This window comes from Brachyistius frenatus, unplaced genomic scaffold, assembly GCF_029030835.1.
Source record: "Brachyistius frenatus isolate BFR_SWC_R1_liver_20210118 unplaced genomic scaffold, ASM2903083v1 Contig_21, whole genome shotgun sequence".
NCBI classification, from domain to species: domain Eukaryota; kingdom Metazoa; phylum Chordata; class Actinopteri; family Embiotocidae; genus Brachyistius; species Brachyistius frenatus.
In genome coordinates this window covers 1,044,296-1,064,850 of record NW_027210620.1, presented here as the reverse complement: position 1 = coordinate 1,064,850, position 20,555 = coordinate 1,044,296, and the positions used below count along the sequence as shown (strand labels likewise).

The following is a 20,555-nucleotide window of genomic DNA, read 5'->3' as shown; positions in this document are numbered from 1 at the left end:
TTCCTTGTTTGCACTGTGAGATGTGTTGCTTTGGCAGTCAGTGGTGGGTCAGATCTCACTGAACTTCCTGGGTAAGTAGTGGACATCACTCTTTGACTAACAGTGTTGATTCTGATTTTAAAGCTTTATTACGCGGCGATCTCTTACTTTTGTTTTGTCTCCTCTCAGCTGGAGGTCATCGAAGGGACACCTGACATGGGGGTGACTTCATATTGGACCGATGCAGAAGGAAATGTGGTGTATGGTCCAAACACCCCGAAGGAAAAGATGAAGTCCGCAGTCACGAAGCGAAAGGGTGAAAGGATCAAAATGAAATATACACATCGTTTAAAACAACTGCAACTTTTCCATGACTCAGATTTAACGTTTACTGACGCTTATTCATTCACAGAGTCTGTTCCTAAGTCGCCTCTTGTGGAAAAGGTGAAAGACAAAGAGAAAAGTAAATGCAGAGAGGTAAAAGAGGAGAAAAATAAGGATGCTGCTGCAGCAGAACCAAAAGCTTCAGATCCCGAGCAAACAGAAGATGTAAAAGAAGATGTGGCCGACCAGCCGCTGACTGCTGACCAATCAGAGGCTCCTTGACAGGCTGCAGACACCGTGGAAGAGCCTGAACCACAGCAGGAAACCACTGCATGAATACAGTAGAGAAAAACACCTGTTGTCCCATATGTTTGATGTGGTCTTATCATAGCATTGCATTTTCCCTTGTGTGAAATTAATAATAACAATATTCCACATTTGTACATTTAATGGAACTCATAATGGGATAATTAGTATATTTTAATAACCTCGCATCTTCTACAGTTTCTACTGTTTGCGATTTTTCTTTTTGATTTTTATATTTAGTGTGTATCTTTTATGCTTGAATAAAGGAGCTGTTGTCAGATCGAAACTGTTGCTCTCCTTTGTGATATTATGCAAGAAGAATTGGGAATATACAGAGTGACGTTGGCTTAGAGGCTTAAAGTGGCACCATCCTCTCCTGTTGAAGGGGAGAACAAAGCAAACATGAGAAATTCTTGGGGTGAAACAGAGCAGAATTAATTTAAATCAACGAGTGTAAAAGTTGTCAAGGTCCAGTGAAGACAACAGACCTGCAAGAAGAACTGCAGCTCTCTAAATGCATTTAAAAAAAAAAAAAAGAGTATTAGTTGAATTTGTGCTGTTATATTTCACATTTAAAGTATTTGTTTAAATTTTACTTAGGCATCAAAAGTATATATTAATATAACAATAACAATACACAAAAACAGCACATCTCCACGCAACAAACATCTCAATCTTGTCTGTAAAACAATAACCTGACTCATCTGCTTTATGGGGAAATGAAAATGTTTACTTCCTCCTGCAGAGCGAGCAGTCGGTTCCCCTCACTCGTTTCTCACTTACATTTCTAGAACAGACTGCGGATGCCTTTTAGCTGAGGGTTCATGATCAGGCCTAACCTGTACTGTGAAACTGCTGAACTGTCCTGCAGAAAATCCCTGAGAATCATCACTGCGACCTCTGACCTCAAAACAGAAAACCTCACTTTGATTAGTGAAGAATTAACTTAACTGGCTGAACTTTATTTCAGGGCAAAAACAACACGTATTCATAAATAAACATGCTTCTGTGGAAATGATAACATAATCTATCTAGCTGTGCGTTTGTGGCAGCTTTCTACAAAAATCACGATTTATATTCCCAGTGGAACAAACCCATTTATTGATTGGATTTAGAGTTGTTGATTTTTTGAAGCGGCATTTGTATATTTTATGTCTATGAATAAACCTGCTTCTGAGCACGGTGGTTCAAGAAACGATTAGATGGCAAAGAAATCCCATAAACAACACATTTGTTCAACCACATAACAGGTTCAACGATTTAATTAGATTTTAGAGCATCTTAATGCATAAACTTAATTAACTTAGTTCAAATATGTTTTTGTTTTTTTTCTCCCCTTTATTTATGTATTTATGACAGTCGGGCCACTAGTTTTTTTTTTTAGTTTTTTTTTTTATATATAATTCTGCCGACGTTCCTCAAGAAGACCTGATAACTGACCCCGATAATCAATGAAACTCGTCACCTGTCCTCCTACGTTGGTAGTCACGTGCGGCGTCGGCGCTGCAGGGTCACGTGATTGCGCTCGCCTTCAGCGAGCAGCGGCGGCAGCGGCCGCCGGAGAGCCGACAAAGTGCTGGCGGAGGGAGCTGAGTGACGGTGCGTCTCCCGAGCGAGCGAGCCAGCCAGCCAGCCAGCCTCTACTCCGGGCAGGTAGGATGATTTAACCCGCTGCTGTTCCTCTCGGCGCGATCCGTTGACACCTCTTGGGAAAAAAAAAAAATAAAAACAAGACATCATTTTGCGCTCGCGTGTCTCCGCGTCGCTCCTCTGCGCGGCGGCGGAGTCCTTGAGATCTTCCCGAGGAGTCATTTAGCGGCTTTGCGTCGAGTCGCGTTTGACGCCGAATATCGCTTTTGAAGTGTTGTGATTCTGGATATCAGTGATGAGGACAAGACTAGCTGCGGCTTGTAGCTTGATAACGATCGGAAATTGGACATTTACTCCATTGCGGCTATTTAATACAATTCTGTTATTTTTTTTTTCCCATAAATGCCTGTTTAAGTCGGATTAAAACCTTCTGCTGTGTCTCTAAACGCCACATGATTTATTGTGAAAGTACTCTGCTGTACCTGGAGATTTAGGCCACTGTCCAAATTTTTTTTTTTTTAATGCTTTGCATTAATATAGACGACAGGTGCATCTATGAATGCCCCTTGGCGTACAGATTGGCAATATCATAAACATTATGTGGTAGATTTTTTTTTTTTTTAATCATATTGTGATTTAAGGGCTGCTATTGTGCACATTTTCCCATCAATAATAACATTTCCCCGGAGATCACATCAACCACGTATTGTCATATTTGAAATGATTGAAATATCTTTGTATTTATTGCAGAAATTAGTTAATTAATTGATGTTGCTCCTCACAAAATAATCCCCAGCTGTTTTGATTAGTCGATATAATTGTTGAGTATTACGCTAACGCACTGATTTCCAGCCTCTCTCTGTTCTATGTCATTGTATATTGAAAAAACAAAATTGGGTATTGGAGTGTTTTTGTTGGGCAAAACAACTGGATTGAAGACGTCACTTTGGATTCTGGAAACTTGGTTTTCATCATCTGTTTTCTAGACTTGAGTGAAAAACAATACAGACGCACCAACATAAACAACTGTAAGATGTAGCCCCGTTTGCATTGTCTACATGCTGTACAGTTTGCCGAGTCAAAAAAAACACGGTGGTGTCGAATACATCAAGTGTTTGAGACGACATGAAACCCCACGCACTCGATGGCGGCTGACGCAGAATCACGTTGGGCAATTGGACGCGGTAGGCAGGGGAAACGTGCCGAGACAGGGAAAGCTAGATTTGTCCTAATCTTGTCAACAGGATTAGCACCTTTAAGATGCTGTCGCCCCATGCGGAGAGAGCGTCCCAACTGGTTGTGCTGGATTTGCATCACGAAGCAGTGGCACTGGATTATGTGACGAAGCCCCAAAAGGACCCTATCGTGTTGTTTAACATCAATACGAAACCTCTTCCAGGAGGTCTGTTTCCTCACGTGTTCCTGAGGCTTTGACCATGTTGCGCAGACGGACTGACTTTGCTCAGTTGTTTTTGGAATCAAAGCTGAAACGATGAGTCAAGCATAAAATCAGTTAGTTGACGTCAAAATTGTTGGCAATATTTTTGATAATCGGCTCGTCGTTTGTCATTTTTGTGCTCAAAGCCTCAGTGGTTCCGGTTTACCTTTTGGTTTTGGTCTCTTGGCTTAACAAACACGCTCTTTGAATACGTCAGTATGGACACAATACACAGTCCATATTAAAGCTGCAAATATTGACTATCGTCATTATTTATTCATCTGTTGATTATTTTTCTTGATAAATCGATTTGTTGTTTGGGCTCCGAAAATGGTGGAAAATGTTGATCATTATTGTTTTCTGTCTGAAAACAGAAGATACACCCTCAAATCTCTTGTCCCATCTACTAGTCCACAACCAAAAGATATTCCATTTATTATCATGAAGAATTAAAAGAAAGAAAATATCCCAATTTTAGAAGCCGGAATCAGAATTTTAGCATTTTTTTTTCATAAAAGATGACACCAAACGATTAAAATAGCTATTAAAATATTTTAAAAAAAAGTATGAATTATTGTTATTATTTTCATTCAAATAGTTGGTGATTCATTATCTGTCAGTGAACTAATGGATCAGGAGACAAATTATTGCAGCTATAGTCTATACATAATGTAATTACAAAGCAACAATGAGTATGTATTAGTCCTTGATGTTGACCTGATATTGATCAGGGTGGTTTTCTGGGAGAGGAAGTGCACACACTTTGGCTCGCCGTCGTGCCACTCCATCGTTATTGAAGTGCAGAACAGAGGGGTGTAAATGTGGCGCCGTGGGAGTCAAACTCAAAACTTCAGATCATGCGGACGGTGGACAGGCCGCTCACCGGGGAGACATCCGGACGTGCAGCGTTGCCATCGTGTCCTGATGACTCTCATCTAGACACTTCTGCTTTGTCCCTCAAACGAGCTTTGCACTTTTCGGTCTACATTGTGCTGTGGTTGAATGTGGGGAGGGGAGGGGCGGAGAGGGAAAGGGGGGCCGTGGGAGGGGGTGGGGGGGGGGTGGGGGTGCAAACAGTGTCACTCTGTTTACAGCAAGTTTATTTTTTGAATTAGCATTCAGTCGCATTTGTGGCCCTGTCATCATATTTCACGCAGACATTCATGGTTTCCCGTGGATGAATCCCACCGACTTCACTTTGTTTTACATCTACACTGACGTGAAGCTATTCAAACAAACAACTGATAGATTAAAGTGTTCCCGCAAACTGTTTTGCCGTGTTTATTGAGACATTTCGAGCGTAGGATGGCGGCGACGGGGGACGAGGGGGGGGGGTCCGGTGCTGAAACGGATTATGTAAGGGGTCTTAGAGCTCAAGCTGGGGGGTAATATTTGCTCAGAGTGCCTGCAGAAAGATCATAGAGCTGCGGTGCAAGGCACAGACCAGGAGCACGCCGCCTGAGGAGGACGGAGGGGGCGGAGAGAGAAGGCTGTAGCTCAGCTTGGCGCTGGTGGAGGAACATGGAGAGCTCAGGGAGGACACCTGTAGAGCAGCAGGACCGGCGGATGCACCTGAAGTCCCCCTGGACTCTGGTGAGTCTGGGTTGCTGGTCTTGCCTCAGACTGTATGCGGAGTGGGTCATGTTGGTATTTATAGGGTTGCTCTGTTACATATGACCTGACATTTAAGCCGGAATTCATGCAAACACGCAGGGGTGAGGTGTATCGATCAGCTGATCACAGTAGATGTTTTAATTATTTATTAATATGCAAATCATTTTTTTTATTATTGATTTTTGTCACTGTAAAGGAGGGAACATGCAAGATGCTCACAGCAGTTTCCAAGGTGACAAACGCTCTTGGTATACTTTGATAAATGAAAGCAAAACTTCAAATATACCGGAGTTGAAACCAGAAAAATTACAATTTAATTAACTGTTTCGCTGAATAATTGACTTAATTTCTAATAGACTAATTATTTCAGCTCTCTCGTCTTATCTTCTGCACTGATCGCTGCTCTATTAAAACTATCTATTTTTAATCCAGCTGCAGATACCACCATCATATTAATTATAGGTGATAAGAATACAGTTTATGATATAATCGCATCGATTTATCGTAATGTATTTATGTATTGCTTGTCGATATAGGAGGAGCAATAGCAACGTTTTAATGGTAGACGTATCTTTGTCATCTCATGGTATTTATTATCCAATTTCCAATCTTGTTTTATATTGTATTTTTTTTCTATCACCTTAAGGATTAAACTGTCACCTGATAATGAGTTGGTTGTTGTCAGTATAGCGAGTGCAGAGACAGTATGTGAGGCGCATCATCATCCGTTCCTTTTTGTTGTCTTATGTTCTTGCCACATTGTGTTTTCACAATAGCAATTATTTTCACCTGAGCAGATTATCATGATCAGATTGTATTTTGCCGAGTGTATTTTTGATCCACCTTTGTTTAAGACTTCAGAGTTTAGAGTTGGTGCAGCGACTGAATGGTTTCAAAGTCCAACCAGCTGGTAAGCAGCTCTGATTTAGTAATTGTAGACTGTGTCCTAAACACCCCCCCCCTCCCACACACACACACACACACACACACAAAGTCCTTGTCCTTGTCCTTATGTCACGTTTCAAATTGCAAACACGCATATCAGAGATATTTCGAGCTCGCATTGAAAATGGTGTTCGGTCAACTAATTACAGGTGCTGAGAAAAATAGGATGAGGACACTCATCGGACACCACTGACGTAATGAAACGAGGAGCATTAAAGACGGATGATAAATGTGACCATGTTCAGGTGAAGACGGATACAGTCACCGATGATATATCTTTTATTAATTATTTAGTCGGTGTGAGCTAAAAACGAAATGCTCTTAATTTAGCTTAATTAGGAAATGCCTTCGAAAGGGTTTTTCTGAGGTGACGGCTGTGATCACAAACAGCTCGCAGTAGTTCACAGACTTTTGCTTTTAACTCATTCTATTTGTTTTACGGACTGTGTCTCTTTATTATTCACTACTCGTATAGATGTGGTCTAATGTTATTTATCACGTTTCATGATGAGCACGTATAACGGAAAGGTTACTATAGATTTTGCAGTCCTAAGAGCTTTTACACTTCAAGGACGAGATGAATAAATGACATGGAAAAAGCAAAATACTCGCCAGCGAATATTTCAAAATCAAAACTATCGATACTTGCAGTGTTGTGAATTTACAGTGGTTCAAAAAAAAAAAAAGCTTTAAGTTGATTTACGTCAGCTTCTTCTTCGGAAGAAAAGATGGATTCAACATCATCCAGTGATGAAGAGCAGACGTTTTATTACTCTAGCTAAAACTGCTGTGACTCTGATGCCTGCTTTCTACCAACTCTACTCCAATCAGAAGTGAACTGCATGAACTACTCACTGTTGCGCCATCTGTTGTCTTTTAGAAATTGTCTTTGTCATGTAACGGATGGCTGGAGACGCAAACCACCAGCATTGTCATCAGGAGTTTGTGACGTGAAATTCGTTCCGCTTCCAAATAATATGATCGTAAGCTCCGAAAAATGACCCTACTTCCAAAAACAAAGTACTTTTTCAATAGTTTAAAAAAACAAAACAAATATTGACGTGAATTAAGCACAAAAAAACAGCCCCAGTCTGTAAAGACGTTTATAGACCGTCCTTAATACCACTGAAGTATAAAACCTCATGTGAAGTGACAAAGTCAGAGTATGAGTGTAATCTAACTTTTTACTGTCTCTTTACAGTCCGTGTTTTATTCTTTTAATATAAGAGGAAATTTTCAGTACAGTCCTTGTATATTTTGGATACATTTATAAGTGTATTATACAGGTGTTATTGTTGATGGAAGACTTCAGCTCTGACGATGTTGTCATCTGATGGCAAAAGAGGAGGTCAGCACTCTACGCACAAACAGAGAGGCAGTAAAAAAAAATCTCTGGATCAGATCTGACCCGGTTCGGACCAGAATGGCTCTGACTCAGTACTGGGTTAATGTTGCCCTGCATCGATGGGTCACCACCGGGGCCACCAATCTAACAGAACTCAGGCAAAACTATTCTGTATTCTTGTCAATGTCTTTAAAATCAGACCCACCAAAATATGTAAATTGCACGTATTTAACGTGAATAGTTTGTTTTATCCTCAGGAATGTCACCTTTTGTGAGATTGGACTATTATAGTTGACGGCCCTCAAATTGGCATACAACACTGGATGTTCTGCCATTCATTGAAAAGTTCAATTCACAAAAAAAACTAAGCGAAGAAGGATTTTACACGGCCTATAACTTCAAGTCCTGGGCTAAGAAATCAGCAGACAGACAGTGTTGACAGATGACCTGAAACCAGTGGAGCGGTCTGTGACGTGTCATTAGAGCAGCAATGTACTCGTACAAAGACAAAGTGAATGATTTGACATGAAGCGAAATGCTAGAAATGTCTTTCGAAAGTAAAAGTGTTAACATGAGAGGCGGTGAAGGGGATCCGAGAGATACAAAGATAAGCGACGGGATGATGGTATAGGCTGCAGTAGGTGATGCTACGATGTCGGCGCAGCTGGAGATGAATCTTGAAAGCGACCTGCGAGGCAGCTGAAGGAGTGACCAGAAGTTTCCTGAAAGCTGCTGAAATATAAAAGTCACTGTCAATTTCACATAAAATCTAGAAAACCTTTCAGTGAATTGGAAACAATATATTTGATGTATTAATAGGATGAAGTTTGTCTTGGTTATATATTTAATTACAGTGACACTGTAAAACCTTTAACTGTAAATTTACAGTAATTAAGTGGCTGCAGCTTTGCCTGCTAAGTACTGTATTTTTTTACAGATTCTTACTGTATTTTAAAATAGCAGTATTTTACTCAGGATAAATGTACAGCTCTTTACTGCGTTCTTGTAAATTCACAACAAATACATCACAGTTTTGCCAGTATATTACTGTATATTTGCAGCACTGTATAGCAATACAACTGTATTGGAATCTATGGTGTCTATTATATTTAATGACAATTAAACAAATTTAACTGTGCATATAACTGTCACAGATTTATTGTTTGTTGTACGAAGAACTGTCATGAACCCATGTTAGAATGAATCCTTAAATATAGAGTTGGGGAAGCTGGCTGTATTGATTGGAAGTAGGTAAATTTTGTCTCATTGATTACGGTTTGTTTTCCTTGTGGAGAGACACTTGTCCTCTCTGCAGGCTGCAGTCGAGGCCCTGATTAAGTCTCGATCAGCTCAGAACTCTTTTGAGGAAAATGGGACAGAGCCGCTGTGTTTAGGGACCAGCTTGCATTTCATTTGCAGACTATTCTGAACAACAGGAGCCTTACTTCAGGGACGGTGGCCTAGTAAGACGCAAAAAAGTTCCACATGGTTTTAATTCAGGCGAGCTCAGGAGGTAAACTTATTTCAGAAAGTAACAAAGCAGAATTTCTTAGAAACACAGTGTGTGGGGAACTGCTACGACTGTGGGTGAAAGTGATTCTTAATATACTTGAGTCTTGCAATGTTATGCTCTGTGATACTGTATTGATTCTCAAAAACACTTGGGTTAATAGTTGCACATTTTCGTGGCAGACTGTGGTTCACTTTGTGTCATGTATAAACTCCTACTACACTATTGCAATATATTGAATTACATCCCCGGTTTTATATTGTGTCATACATATGTTGATTCATGGAGGGTGTTTTTGCTGACAGGTGGACACCATGAACTATGTGGGGCAGCTGGCGGGCCAGGTGCTGGTGACGGTAAAGGAGCTGTATAAAGGGATCAATCAGGCCACTCTGTCAGGCTGTATCGACGTGGTTGTGGTCCGACAGCCCGATGGGACGTTCCAGTGCTCCCCTTTCCACGTCCGCTTCGGAAAACTGGGGGTGTTGCGCTCCAGGGAGAAAGTGGTGAGTGTTCTGCAAACAGTGTCTGTAATGATAATGTATTTTAAAGTAAGAATCTTAAGTAAATGTTAAATCAATATCTATTGCCGAAATGAGGATGTGGCCCACTGATGAAAACTCTCACATTTACAGTAATATGAACGGAACGAGCTGGATGTTTGTGGCGAGGTTCCTGGGTAAACTTGCCTGAAGTGCATAAAACTGCAATACCACAGAGGGCCACTAGGTGTTTGCTCCCAAAAAACTCTCGCTGCATAGACTCTCATTCAACTTCTCTCATGAAATACAAAGTCAGTAATTGTTTTCCATGAGTCATTATGGTGTCTCTGCTAAAGTCATTCCTTCTTATTAGTTTCCTGGCAGTCCATCTGAAAATTATTCCATCATTAATAAGATATTATGCCTCAAAAAGCGGTGTGTTTGGGGCCTGTCTGTTTAATTGGCAGGCCGGCAGTGCAGTCAGGTATCCACTATCAGAGGCCGGGGCGTAGTGTCCTCAGAGGTCGAGTCAGATCCACCGCTCACTCCTCCCCAGCTCGTCCAAATATGGTCACTTCTGGCTGCAAAAATCCAAGATTTATAGTTTCTTATTAATATTTCAAGAAAAGTGTGTGTTCTGAGGGAAATATCTTACCACAAAGATGATTCGGTAATCTGTGACAGTTAATTATAAAACCGAAAAAAATATGTACAACTATGTCTGATTCATCGTGCGGCCCTGCTGGATGGTAATCTTCAAATACAAAGAAAAGTCCCTCGCTGCATAGCAATAGCACTATAATCTATAACACTTCACTCTTCCCGCAAACATTACCCTCTGTTTCCCTCTCAAGCACTTTACCATCCGATCAACTCTCTGCTGCTCACAAGAGCAGATCGCACTTTATTTCTATTTATAGACCCTGTAGTGGTCGACTGTAGACTGAGATTGGATGTAGAGACTAAAGCTCAACTCAGCCTCCCGACTCGTAAAGAGTCTTCTCTGTTGCAGACATTCAGAAGAGCCGAACAGTGCAGGAAGGAGTCTGCGGTCGACCGAAAAGACGGTTTCAATGTTTCTGTAAATCACGTGGGAAACTAAAAGCGTCGCTGTCACTAAAGAGAAACCAAGCAGATGAAATGCAGATTTAAAGGTTATCCTGACCTCATGTCAACATCTGGCATACATTTGGAGTAAACTCTCTGACTGTTTAAAGACGGAAGGGAATCCTTTAATCAGGACATGCTGTGTGGCTGTTCGTGTTGTTGACCTTTTTTTTTTTCTTTTTTTTTTTAACAAGCTAATTCCACACATGCAGCCCAGTTTGAGTTCAAAGTTGTTTCATTCATGGATTGAAGTGATGACTAAATGTTTTCTCTGGGAAATTTGCGGCGCCGTTTTTACGAGCTGTATCGTGGACATGCATGTTGCGCTTTACACTTGAGCCTCTTTAGGGTTTGTTAAAGCCTGAAGTACACCGTAAAGCATCGTGTGCTGCGTGTACAGTCTGAAATTTGTTGTTTGACTCTGCAGATTGACATCGAGATCAATGGAGAACCGGTGGAGCTGCACATGAAGCTTGGAGACAATGGAGAGGCCTTTTTCGTCCAGGAGACCGAGCAGCACAATGTGAGTTCTGCACACGATGCGAGGTGCGATCAGAAAGTTGCTGGACTGCTCCTGTTGTGCACGAATGCAGCGCGTACGTGTGCGTCTGTGATTTCACCACGGACTTGAGCAGAGCGTTCACGTCAAATTCTGCATCAAACTCGGGGAAATCGGCAATGGAGACCGTTGAAATGCTTCAGAAAGCCTTTGCCAGTGGCAAAATGAGCCCAGTCAGGCGTTTTAAGTAGCATTCGAGTTTTAAGAGGTCCAGAACGTGTCTGTCAGGGCAGGTCGGGATTCATCCCCCAGGCTCAGACTGTCTGCACCGAGTTCTGCCGTGACCTTCTGAGCCATCTGAGGGAAAACGTTCGACCCGAACTGCGTAAAATGTGGCGTGATTGCACTTTTCCAACATTACAAGGCATCACAGTGCACTGAAAAAGAACGACAACACGCTCGCCGCGCCCCGCCCCTTTCTGCTCAACAGATTTTGCTCCCTGCGACTTCTTTCTGTTCCCCAAAACAAAGCTGAAGAGTCGCCGTTTTTGACACCGTAGAGGAAATCGAGCGCAAATCTCAGACTTTCAGGGAGCGTTCCAAGTGTGGCAGGTGCCCAGATTTCGGGTATGATTTTTGGTTGTTTTATAGGCGCAGTCTCTGAACTTTTTGATCACTCCTTGTGTGAAGAAATTGATGGCGGAGATCAAATATTTGTCTTCCTTTACTCCTTTCACTAAGTTCTTTCCTCAATCCGCAGGAGATTGTTCCGGCCCATCTGGTGACCTCGCCCATCCCCACAGAAGAGGCTCTGTTCAGGAGCAGGGAGCCCAGATGTGGGGGATCAACAGTGGAGACCAGTCAGCCTGTGAGTCCGGAGGACTCGGCCTCTGGGAACCTCCAACTCTGCTCCAACTCTACCGGCAAGAAGAAGAAGAGGCGCAGGAGGAAGCACAAAGCCGAGCCACGCAAGGAGGAGCAGACAACAACGTCTGCAGGTGGGGAGCTGGAGCTGTGTGAGCTCAGCTCAGATGAGGAGCACAATGCACACAACGGACGGTGAGTAGTTTACTTTGAAAACGGAGTATTTATGTCTCGTCCGCTTTAACCGCATCATAAATATAGCCGTTTCCTGTCACCAGAGCGTCTTCACTATCTGTGATAAAGGACAACATGGACCACAGGCAGCATTCGCCACTCACCGCCCTCGAATGGGACAGCTACCCCTTCTCCGATGGAGACTGGTCCCCCTGCACTACGTAAGGCCCTCCCTCTCTGTCCATTCAAATATTTACGTAGTTCATACAAGCAGAGAGGAAGAATAAGACAGTCAGGTCTGAGTAAAACAAATCACTCCCACGGGCTGATTAGAGCTGACTCAGTGGAAATATGTTTTTTTTTGCTTGCATCAGGGATGTGACGGAGCCCATGTCACCGAAGAGTGACTCGGAGCTGGTCGTGAAGCCGACAGAGAGCATGCTCCGGGCAGAGTCCCACATGCAGTGGACCTGGGGAGAGTTCCCTGAATCTACCCGGGTATGGCTCATAAACATAAACAAGTGACATTTGAAGGGTTGCGGGTCTTTTGAAAATGTTTTCATGCACATTAAAGCTTTTGCCGTCTTGTTTCCAGGTCAACAGAAAGGAGAAATCGGAGCCAAAGAAGTTGACCATCACTCCCTCCGAGAACACACACTTCAGGGTTATTTTGAGCTCAGAAGCCATGGAGGAAGAGTCGGGAGGAGGACAGAGGAGGACAGATCCCATCTGCAGTCTTGTAAAACCGGAGCCCCGGACCATCAAGCCCGATCATCGCATCTGCAAACCGCAGCTTCCCGAAGCCTCGTCACACGACACGAAGCCAGACCTTTCAGATGTAATGTTGCGCAGCTTCGACTCTGAGCCGTGTCCTGCGAACTCCGACCTCAGCACAAAAAGTTCACGCAGGACCAGGTGGACATCGTCACCGCCCAGCCGCAGGGCGAACGGCTCTGCCGCCAGCGAAGGGAGCAACGAGGCCGGAGACTCCGCAGCTGTTTGTCCGGATGCAAGAGCCGCGTGCAAAGCCACTGACTCTCCCACCAAGAGGAGGGGTAACTCCCTTTATACCTTTCACTCCGAAAATGTCTCGCAGTTTCTGTACGTCGTGCTCTTAAATTCAAGAACTTCTACAATATAAAGAAAAATGTGATGATCATTCAAGAAAATACAATTTCTAAATGAGTGTTCTAAAATGCCTGAAAAACGGGAGGAGAAAAAAACAAAAACACCTCTAATTTCTGATGCAGACGCACTGCTTGTTGGTCTTTACTTTGTGACTATGTGAAAATGATTCTGTTGGGTAGGTTAGCTGGATCTTTCATTTCATTTAATTACAAAACAACATCCTCCCTTAATTGAAAACAAAGTGCTCCCTCTGATAGCTCAGTAGAATATGTAAGGAAAAGCATACGGTAAGTAAATGGCACCAAAAAGAATCTAGTTGCTCCCTGTTGTTGAGAAAAGAGCTGCTCATAATCTACAGTCTCAGACTAAGTGCAATCAATTTGACAAGGGAAAAATCAGATAAATATAAATATATATATATATATATATATATATATATATATATATATATATATATATATATAAAAAGGATGAGAAAAAGTTGCAAGCAGTTTTCAATAAAACACTTTATTTGTATCTCCTCCAAAAGAGAGATTAAAGTCGGTAATGAGGCGTGTGATCATTTTAATACTTGAATTGCATTTGAAATGACATGGGAACTTCCTCCATATTTTTGTACGTGCTAACTACACCCAGTCTAACCGAGTTATTGTTTACAGGAAGGATGTGGTTTCTTCAGTTCACACTCTGTGCCTGTGGCAGCTCTGCCTTCACGTACAGACATTAAAAAAAAAAAGAGAAAGAAAGAAAGAAAGAAAAGGAAGTGAAACAAAATGAAGTCAGCAGTTTGTGAGTACACCTGTCTTGTTCTCCTTTTCATAAAGGTGTGAGGAAGAGGAGCCAGCATCAGGGCCCTGAAGATATTTACCTGGAAGACCTGAATGTCCTTGAACCTGATGTTGCTGCGCGGTACTTCCCAAAAAGGTACGAAACTGGGGATCCCTTTCAGCGTAAAATCCATGTTCCCATTTAGGATTATTTATGAGTTTATGTACAGTAGATGGCAAAGTATGTGTGTCCAGTATCTGTTGTCTCCACAATTGTGTCTGCTCCCCACTGTAAACAGAGCCTCACAAGCAGTGACAATAATTGGGATCAACTCTGGTGTTCAAGTGTCTGAAATTGTGTGTGTGTGTGTGTGTGTGTGTGTGTGTGTGTGTGTGTGTTCTCGTTCTCCAGTGAGTCGGAGCAGGTTCCTACAGGGCGGCGCTCTGGATCCCAGTCGCCCCAGTCGGTGGGCAGCGCAGCAGCAGACAGCGGCACCGAGTGTCTGTCCGACTCCGCTGGCGACCTGCCCGACGTCACGCTGTCACTGTGTGGAGGCGTCGGGGAGAACTCGGAGATCCCGAAAGGTAATTGGTTATTTTTATCATCAGCTATTATCCATTTGAGGAGCACTGGTCGAACATGTGTCCCCCTACATTTACTTTTGAAATTCCGGTGGGTGCTGTGGTTTTCTTTCTGAAATCCAGATACAGGATTTAGGAATTAAATTGCTTTTACAGAATCTTGATTTTTTTTTTTTTTTTAATTTTTTTTTAATCCTTTCGTCTTTTATGTAATCCGTATTTAATTAGACTTTTAAATTAGCGGCAAACCACATTGTATTTCACTGCTAATATTACTTGTGTATGTGACAAATAGAGGTTTGAATTCTTGTAGTCCTTGTTTATGAGGATCAAATAAGCAGGATGCATTAGAAATGTAATGCTCCTGATTATTATATAGGAATTTGGGGTGTCCTCTTAATTTGTGATCAAGTTTTTATGTTCCATTTTCTTACAGAAAAATTCATGGAGCACATCATCACCTACAATGAATTTGCAGAGAATCCAGCGATTATTGACAATCCCAATTTGGTGGTTAGAATCGCAAACAGGTGAGACTTCCTGCTCCCGAACAGGTGCACCCTCTCATCACGGGTTTTTTTTTTTTAAACTGATATTACATAGTCATTGCAACATTTGCACAATGAGCTAAAGGAACTTCATTTTCCAGGTATTACAACTGGACACTGGCAGCACCGCTGATACTCAGTATGCAAGCTTTCCAGAAGAACTTGCCAAAGGTATCCCGTCTAATGTGTTTAGACTGACTAAGACTAAGACTGAGCTGCTTATATCTGCACATTAAGCCTGTATACACAAAGAGTCTGTTATTTGAATGGCAGGCCACAGAGGAGGCCTGGGTGAAGGAGAAAATGCCCAAAAAGCCGGGACGCTGGTGGTTCTGGAGAAAGAGCAGCGTCAAACAGGTGGGATTAATAACTTCCTTTGTTTCAGCAGCTCTCATGAGGAGTCACACAGTCGGAGTAACTTTGCATTGTAAATAAGTCCAGACATGATGAACAGGTTGTCCAAATGAATCACTAACATCTCCGCTTTGCAAAATTATGTAGACTCTGTTAAGAAATAGCCTTTATGTCATACCTAGATTTGTTTTTGCCTCTAGATACTTATGTCAAGTCAGAGAAAGCTAATAATATTTCCTCCTCTCCGTAGTTCTCGTCAGAGACCAAGTTAGAGAGACAGGAGTCTCTGACCGGAGAGAGCCCTCCCCTCCACCAGGCCCCAGAAACACAGTGAGTCAGCAACAAAGCTCTGGCTTCCTCACAACACTACAGTACACACACACACACACGCGCACGCACACGCACACGCACACGCACACAAGCAGTGTTGGGTAAACATGTCCCACAGAAGGGGATTAGCATGTTAGTCAGCGAGCGGTGCCGTCATTTCATGACTCATCGATCCTGAAAAATGATTTAAAGATGGTTTGAACCTGGAGAGTTTTTGTTTTAACAAAATGCTTAGTGTTAAAAAAAAAAAGGAGGTCATAATCAACAACATGTGGCGTCAGTAGATGAGTGATGCTGCCCCCTGGTGACAGTAAATGACGCTAGGTTTTTTTTTTTTGTTGTTGTTGACCCTGAAATCACCTTAAAGGCCTCATTATTGTATAAATTCAAACTTTCCTTTGCTTTTTACATAGTAAAAGGGTGTGTGCGTGTGCGCGCAAGATAAACACCGTGAAAGTGTCAAAAGTATCTCTCGCCCCCTCGGCGAGCCGTTTCTACTTCCGTAACGTTGAAGACATTTTATTCGTCCATATGTATGTCGGGTTGTTCCCCCCCCCCCCCAAAAAAAAAAAAAAAGTAAAAACCTTAACACTGCAGAACGTTGAAAACAAAGTACTCCCTCTGATAGCTCAGTAGAATATATATAAGCAAAAGCATACTTTAAGTAAATGGCACCTCTAAAATATGAAGAAAAAGGTCATACTCACACGCACGTCGTCTCAAATAGGTTGGCTGTTTTTCCTTCCTCGCTCGCTCTCATCTTGAGACTGTCTGCCGATCTCCCTTCTGGACCGATTTGTCTCTTCTGCAGGCAGAAAGCTGCCGAGTGGTCCAGCGACGACGAGACCAAAGAGCTGAGCGCCGCAGCGCCCGCTCTGACGCCCACCGAGCGCGTGCAGACGGAAGGCCCGCCGCCGGCGCCACCGTGTCCCTCCTACAAGAAATCCCTCCGCCTGTCGTCGGACCAGATAGTGAGTCCGCCGAGCGCCGATGTTATCTGTGCGATTAATAAAAACGGACTTTGTTTGGGATTGTTTACACTGCAGCTCGGAGGAAAAGGCTCCCGAGAGGCGAGATGAAAGCTTTTATTTACTTTGTGCTCAGAACAGCTGAGAAACACGAGTATATTTCCCTTTTTTTTTTTAATTTTTTTTTTTTTTAAGGCCAACGGAGGTGAAATCTTTCCGGGATTATTACATCAAGACAGGACTTTAAGACAGAAAATGACAAATGGAAAATAGAGCAGCACATCTGGAGCTAGTTTCCTTCCTTCATTGTTATTTGCAGAGGATTATCCTTACGTGTTTCATGTAGAATTTATTGCCGCGGCCTCCCGGGACCCCCCGACGCGTCTTTTTGGTTGTTTCTTTATTTCTGGATCTCGAGCCAAACGTCTTTCCTCCGCGGTTGTACAACCTCGCGGTTCAACTCGGCCATCGTGAGAACGTTCCTCGGCTAAATGAACTGGAGTGGTTGTGTGTTTGCGAACAGGCCAGCCTGAAGCTGAGGGAGGGGCCAAACGACGTCACCTTCAGCATCACCACTCAGTACCAGGGAACGTGCCGCTGCGAGGGCACCATCTACCTGTGGAACTGGGACGACAAGGTCATCATCTCCGACATCGACGGCACCATCACCAAGTACGACAACGTCACTGTGTTTACACTGGCTGCGTGATGGTTGGAGATGGTTGTCTTTTTCACCAGAGGGTGTTGGACGCTCTCCTGATTGTGCGTTTTGTCGTTGGAAGCTAACCTCTCTTTCCTCGCAGGTCAGACGTGTTCGGTCAGATCCTGCCGCAGCTCGGTAAAGACTGGACTCACCAGGGAATCGCGAAGCTTTACCACTCCGTGCACGAGTAAGACGAGAGATCACAGTCGAACGACGACGAAGCGTCGCCGTCGAGTGAAATGTTTAACCGGTGACTTATCTGACCGACAGGAACGGCTACAAGTTCCTGTACTGCTCGGCGCGAGCGATCGGCATGGCTGACATGACTCGGGGTTATTTGCACTGGGTGAACGACAGAGGGACCCTCCTGCCTCAGGGGCCTCTCATGCTCTCCCCCAGCAGCCTCTTCTCGGCCTTCCACAGGTGAGAGACCCTCCGGTTCTCCGGCGTCGCAGTCGGCGGCAGCGTTCGGCCGAGACGCTCCGCACCCGAGGCTCAGGACAGGATTTCAGGAATAAGATGTTTGACCGTCGGCGGCCGAAGATCTGGCGCAGCGAAGAGAGGGCGCTGCGGCGTTTTAGAGGGAGGAAGCGCGTTCCGACGCTTCTCTTGCGGGAAATTACAGCGGAGATGAAACGGAAACACCCAGGAAGTCATTCATCTCCGTGCAAATTAGTGATTTTTTTTTTTTTTTTTTGCCTCTTTGGCTTATAAAGGGTTTTATTTGAACGCCAGGCAGAAAGACGAGTCCAGATCGGTTAACCTCCAGACAAATCTGGTTTAAAGCTGTCGTACTTCGCCTCCTAATTTATCGTAGCTGCGTTTTTGGGTGTTACGTGAAATAAATCGGCGCGTCACCCCCCCCCCCCCCACCCATTTAATCTAAAAGCCAGGTGTTGTTGCGTCATAGCGACAGATTTGCGGGAAAGAAAACCGCAGAGGAAACAGATCTGCTCCCGTGCAGATTGAGCAGGTTGATTTACGCCGTAAGAATCGTAACTATTAATAATCCAACCTAATCATTATTAAACTGTAATCTTTTTTTTTTTTTTTTTTTTTAATCTTTTGCATGTTTATAAGCTGCTGCACCGACCGAAAAAGTAACATTTCAACAGCGGTAACAAATGTCACTGCGAGGCAGCCGAAGACCGGGAGATTTAAATGTGTTCAAATGCAGCAGCAGCAGGCAGGAAGCGGATTCTTTAATCCTTCTTTTGAAATTCTCTTGTTAGAGAGATCATCGAAAAGAAGCCCGAGAAGTTCAAGATCGAATGTCTCACCGACATCAAGAACCTGTTCCTCCCGAACCAAAATCCCTTCTATGCCGCATTTGGAAACAGAGCGAGTGTGAGTGCAGCGTTTTTCTTCCACCTGCTGTTCGAAGTTTGAGTGTTTTCTTTTAGCATTTTTAGCACTTCAAAGTGGATTTTTACGTCAAATCTGGGACAATGATCCTCATCGTCTCCTCCTCCTCCTCCTCCTCCTGTATTTAAGGACGTGTTCGCCTACAAGCAAGTGGGCGTGCCGGTGTGCCGGATATTCACGGTGAACCCCAAAGGAGAGCTGATCCTCGAACAAGCCAAAGGCAATAAAACATCGTAAGTAGCGACTCGTTGTTTGTTTGTTTTTTTTGTCCATCAACCGATTCTCAGACAAACGTTTATTGTTTTTGTTGTTGTTTTTTTTTCTTATTTCTCTTTTTAATATTTGGCAGATACAGCCGGCTGAGTGAGCTGGTGGAGCACGTTTTTCCTCTGCGAAGCACACAGCACATCGCCACCTTCAGCTGCCCGGAGTTCAGCTCCTTCTGTTTCTGGAGGCAGCCGATCGCCGAGGTGTGCTTCGAGGAGCTGCTCTGACTCCGACCAACATCGCTTGTCTTTGCTTCAGATCCAATCGGAGCGGTGACGACTGCACGCGGCTCGGTCGAATACTGAGGATGTTTGTCATGCCTGCAGGCCGCTTGGAATAGTTTGATATCGTTTTGGACGCCTCCTGCATTAGTGGAAAAAAAAATGTTGGGATAGTAACGAAGCCCATATTCTTTTAGTTCAGGTTTATTCCTTTTGTGCCCCTTGCAGATTTTTCTTCGTGTTTTGAGCTACAGAAAGTAGACTAAAGTTTGACACGTCTGTAGGCGCTCTCATCAGCCGCGGTTTTGTTCCGGCACGTATGAGAAGAAGTTTGCCTGAGCACTTATTTAGGTAGTCGAGGTCCGGTAACTGCGGCGTGAAACAGAAATAGCTCCTGGTGGTGTATTTAGGAGACTCTCTTTAAGGCCTTACTCGCTCCATCAATCTTGTTTCATGTAATCGCTCCAAAGCTGACGGGATTTTGCACTGATATGCTAAAAATAAATATATGATTTAGTACTTGCATTACAGCAATATAGAACAAAAAAAAATTTAAATAATCACACTGCAATGTAGATACTGCTGCTGTTTGGTACGTTTTTTTTTTTTTTTTTTTTTTTAATTTTTAATCAACATTTAGTTAGAATGTAAAAAATTTTTTTTTTTTTTTTTGATGAACTTGGATTCTGCTGATGTTTTGCCAGATGTTGCCGTTGTGAAAACTGCAGCATATTCATGCGACGCCTCTTTTTGGTTGTATTCCGAGAAATTCTTTCTATGAAAGTGATGAAGTTTGTGTGACGAGAACACACATTATTTTTCTCAGTTTTTATGAAGTTAAGTTTTACTTTTGAATGAAGGACTTTTTGCTGCTCCCTCCACGTCTTCTCTGTAGGTTGTCGTGATCACGTGCCGGTGATCCGGTTTACATCATACGGTGTAACGACAGAAACACGATGGACGACTGTTTGGATTCAGCTCTGGAAAACATCAACGTTGTTTTTATAGAACCGCTGATCTGCTGTACATAACGTCTACACTGAAACTATTTAATGAATGTATAGTGCCGTACTGATAAACAGTTAAAACGGATGTTGTCTTGTGTTGGATGATGGTTTAATAAAAACACTGTATTTGAAAGAACA

At 43.2% G+C, this 20,555-nt stretch overlaps 1 protein-coding gene across 1 annotated transcript; it reads left to right on the top strand.

Moving 5' to 3' along the window:
- Window positions 1–2,158: 2,158 nt before the first annotated feature.
- On the top strand, window positions 2,159–20,552 carry LOC138619687 (phosphatidate phosphatase LPIN2-like). The gene is made up of 20 exons (XM_069696338.1): window positions 2,159–2,262; window positions 9,357–9,557; window positions 11,068–11,163; window positions 11,900–12,198; window positions 12,282–12,398; window positions 12,552–12,675; window positions 12,773–13,232; window positions 14,130–14,229; window positions 14,485–14,657; window positions 15,091–15,184; window positions 15,304–15,373; window positions 15,476–15,559; window positions 15,807–15,886; window positions 16,698–16,857; window positions 17,378–17,526; window positions 17,658–17,744; window positions 17,828–17,980; window positions 18,790–18,904; window positions 19,052–19,155; window positions 19,272–20,552. Exons 2-20 carry the CDS (start codon window positions 9,366–9,368, stop codon window positions 19,414–19,416), a joined length of 2,802 nt encoding a protein of 933 aa, XP_069552439.1. The 5' UTR covers window positions 2,159–2,262; window positions 9,357–9,365; the 3' UTR covers window positions 19,417–20,552.
- The last annotated feature ends 3 nt before the right edge of the window (window positions 20,553–20,555 follow it).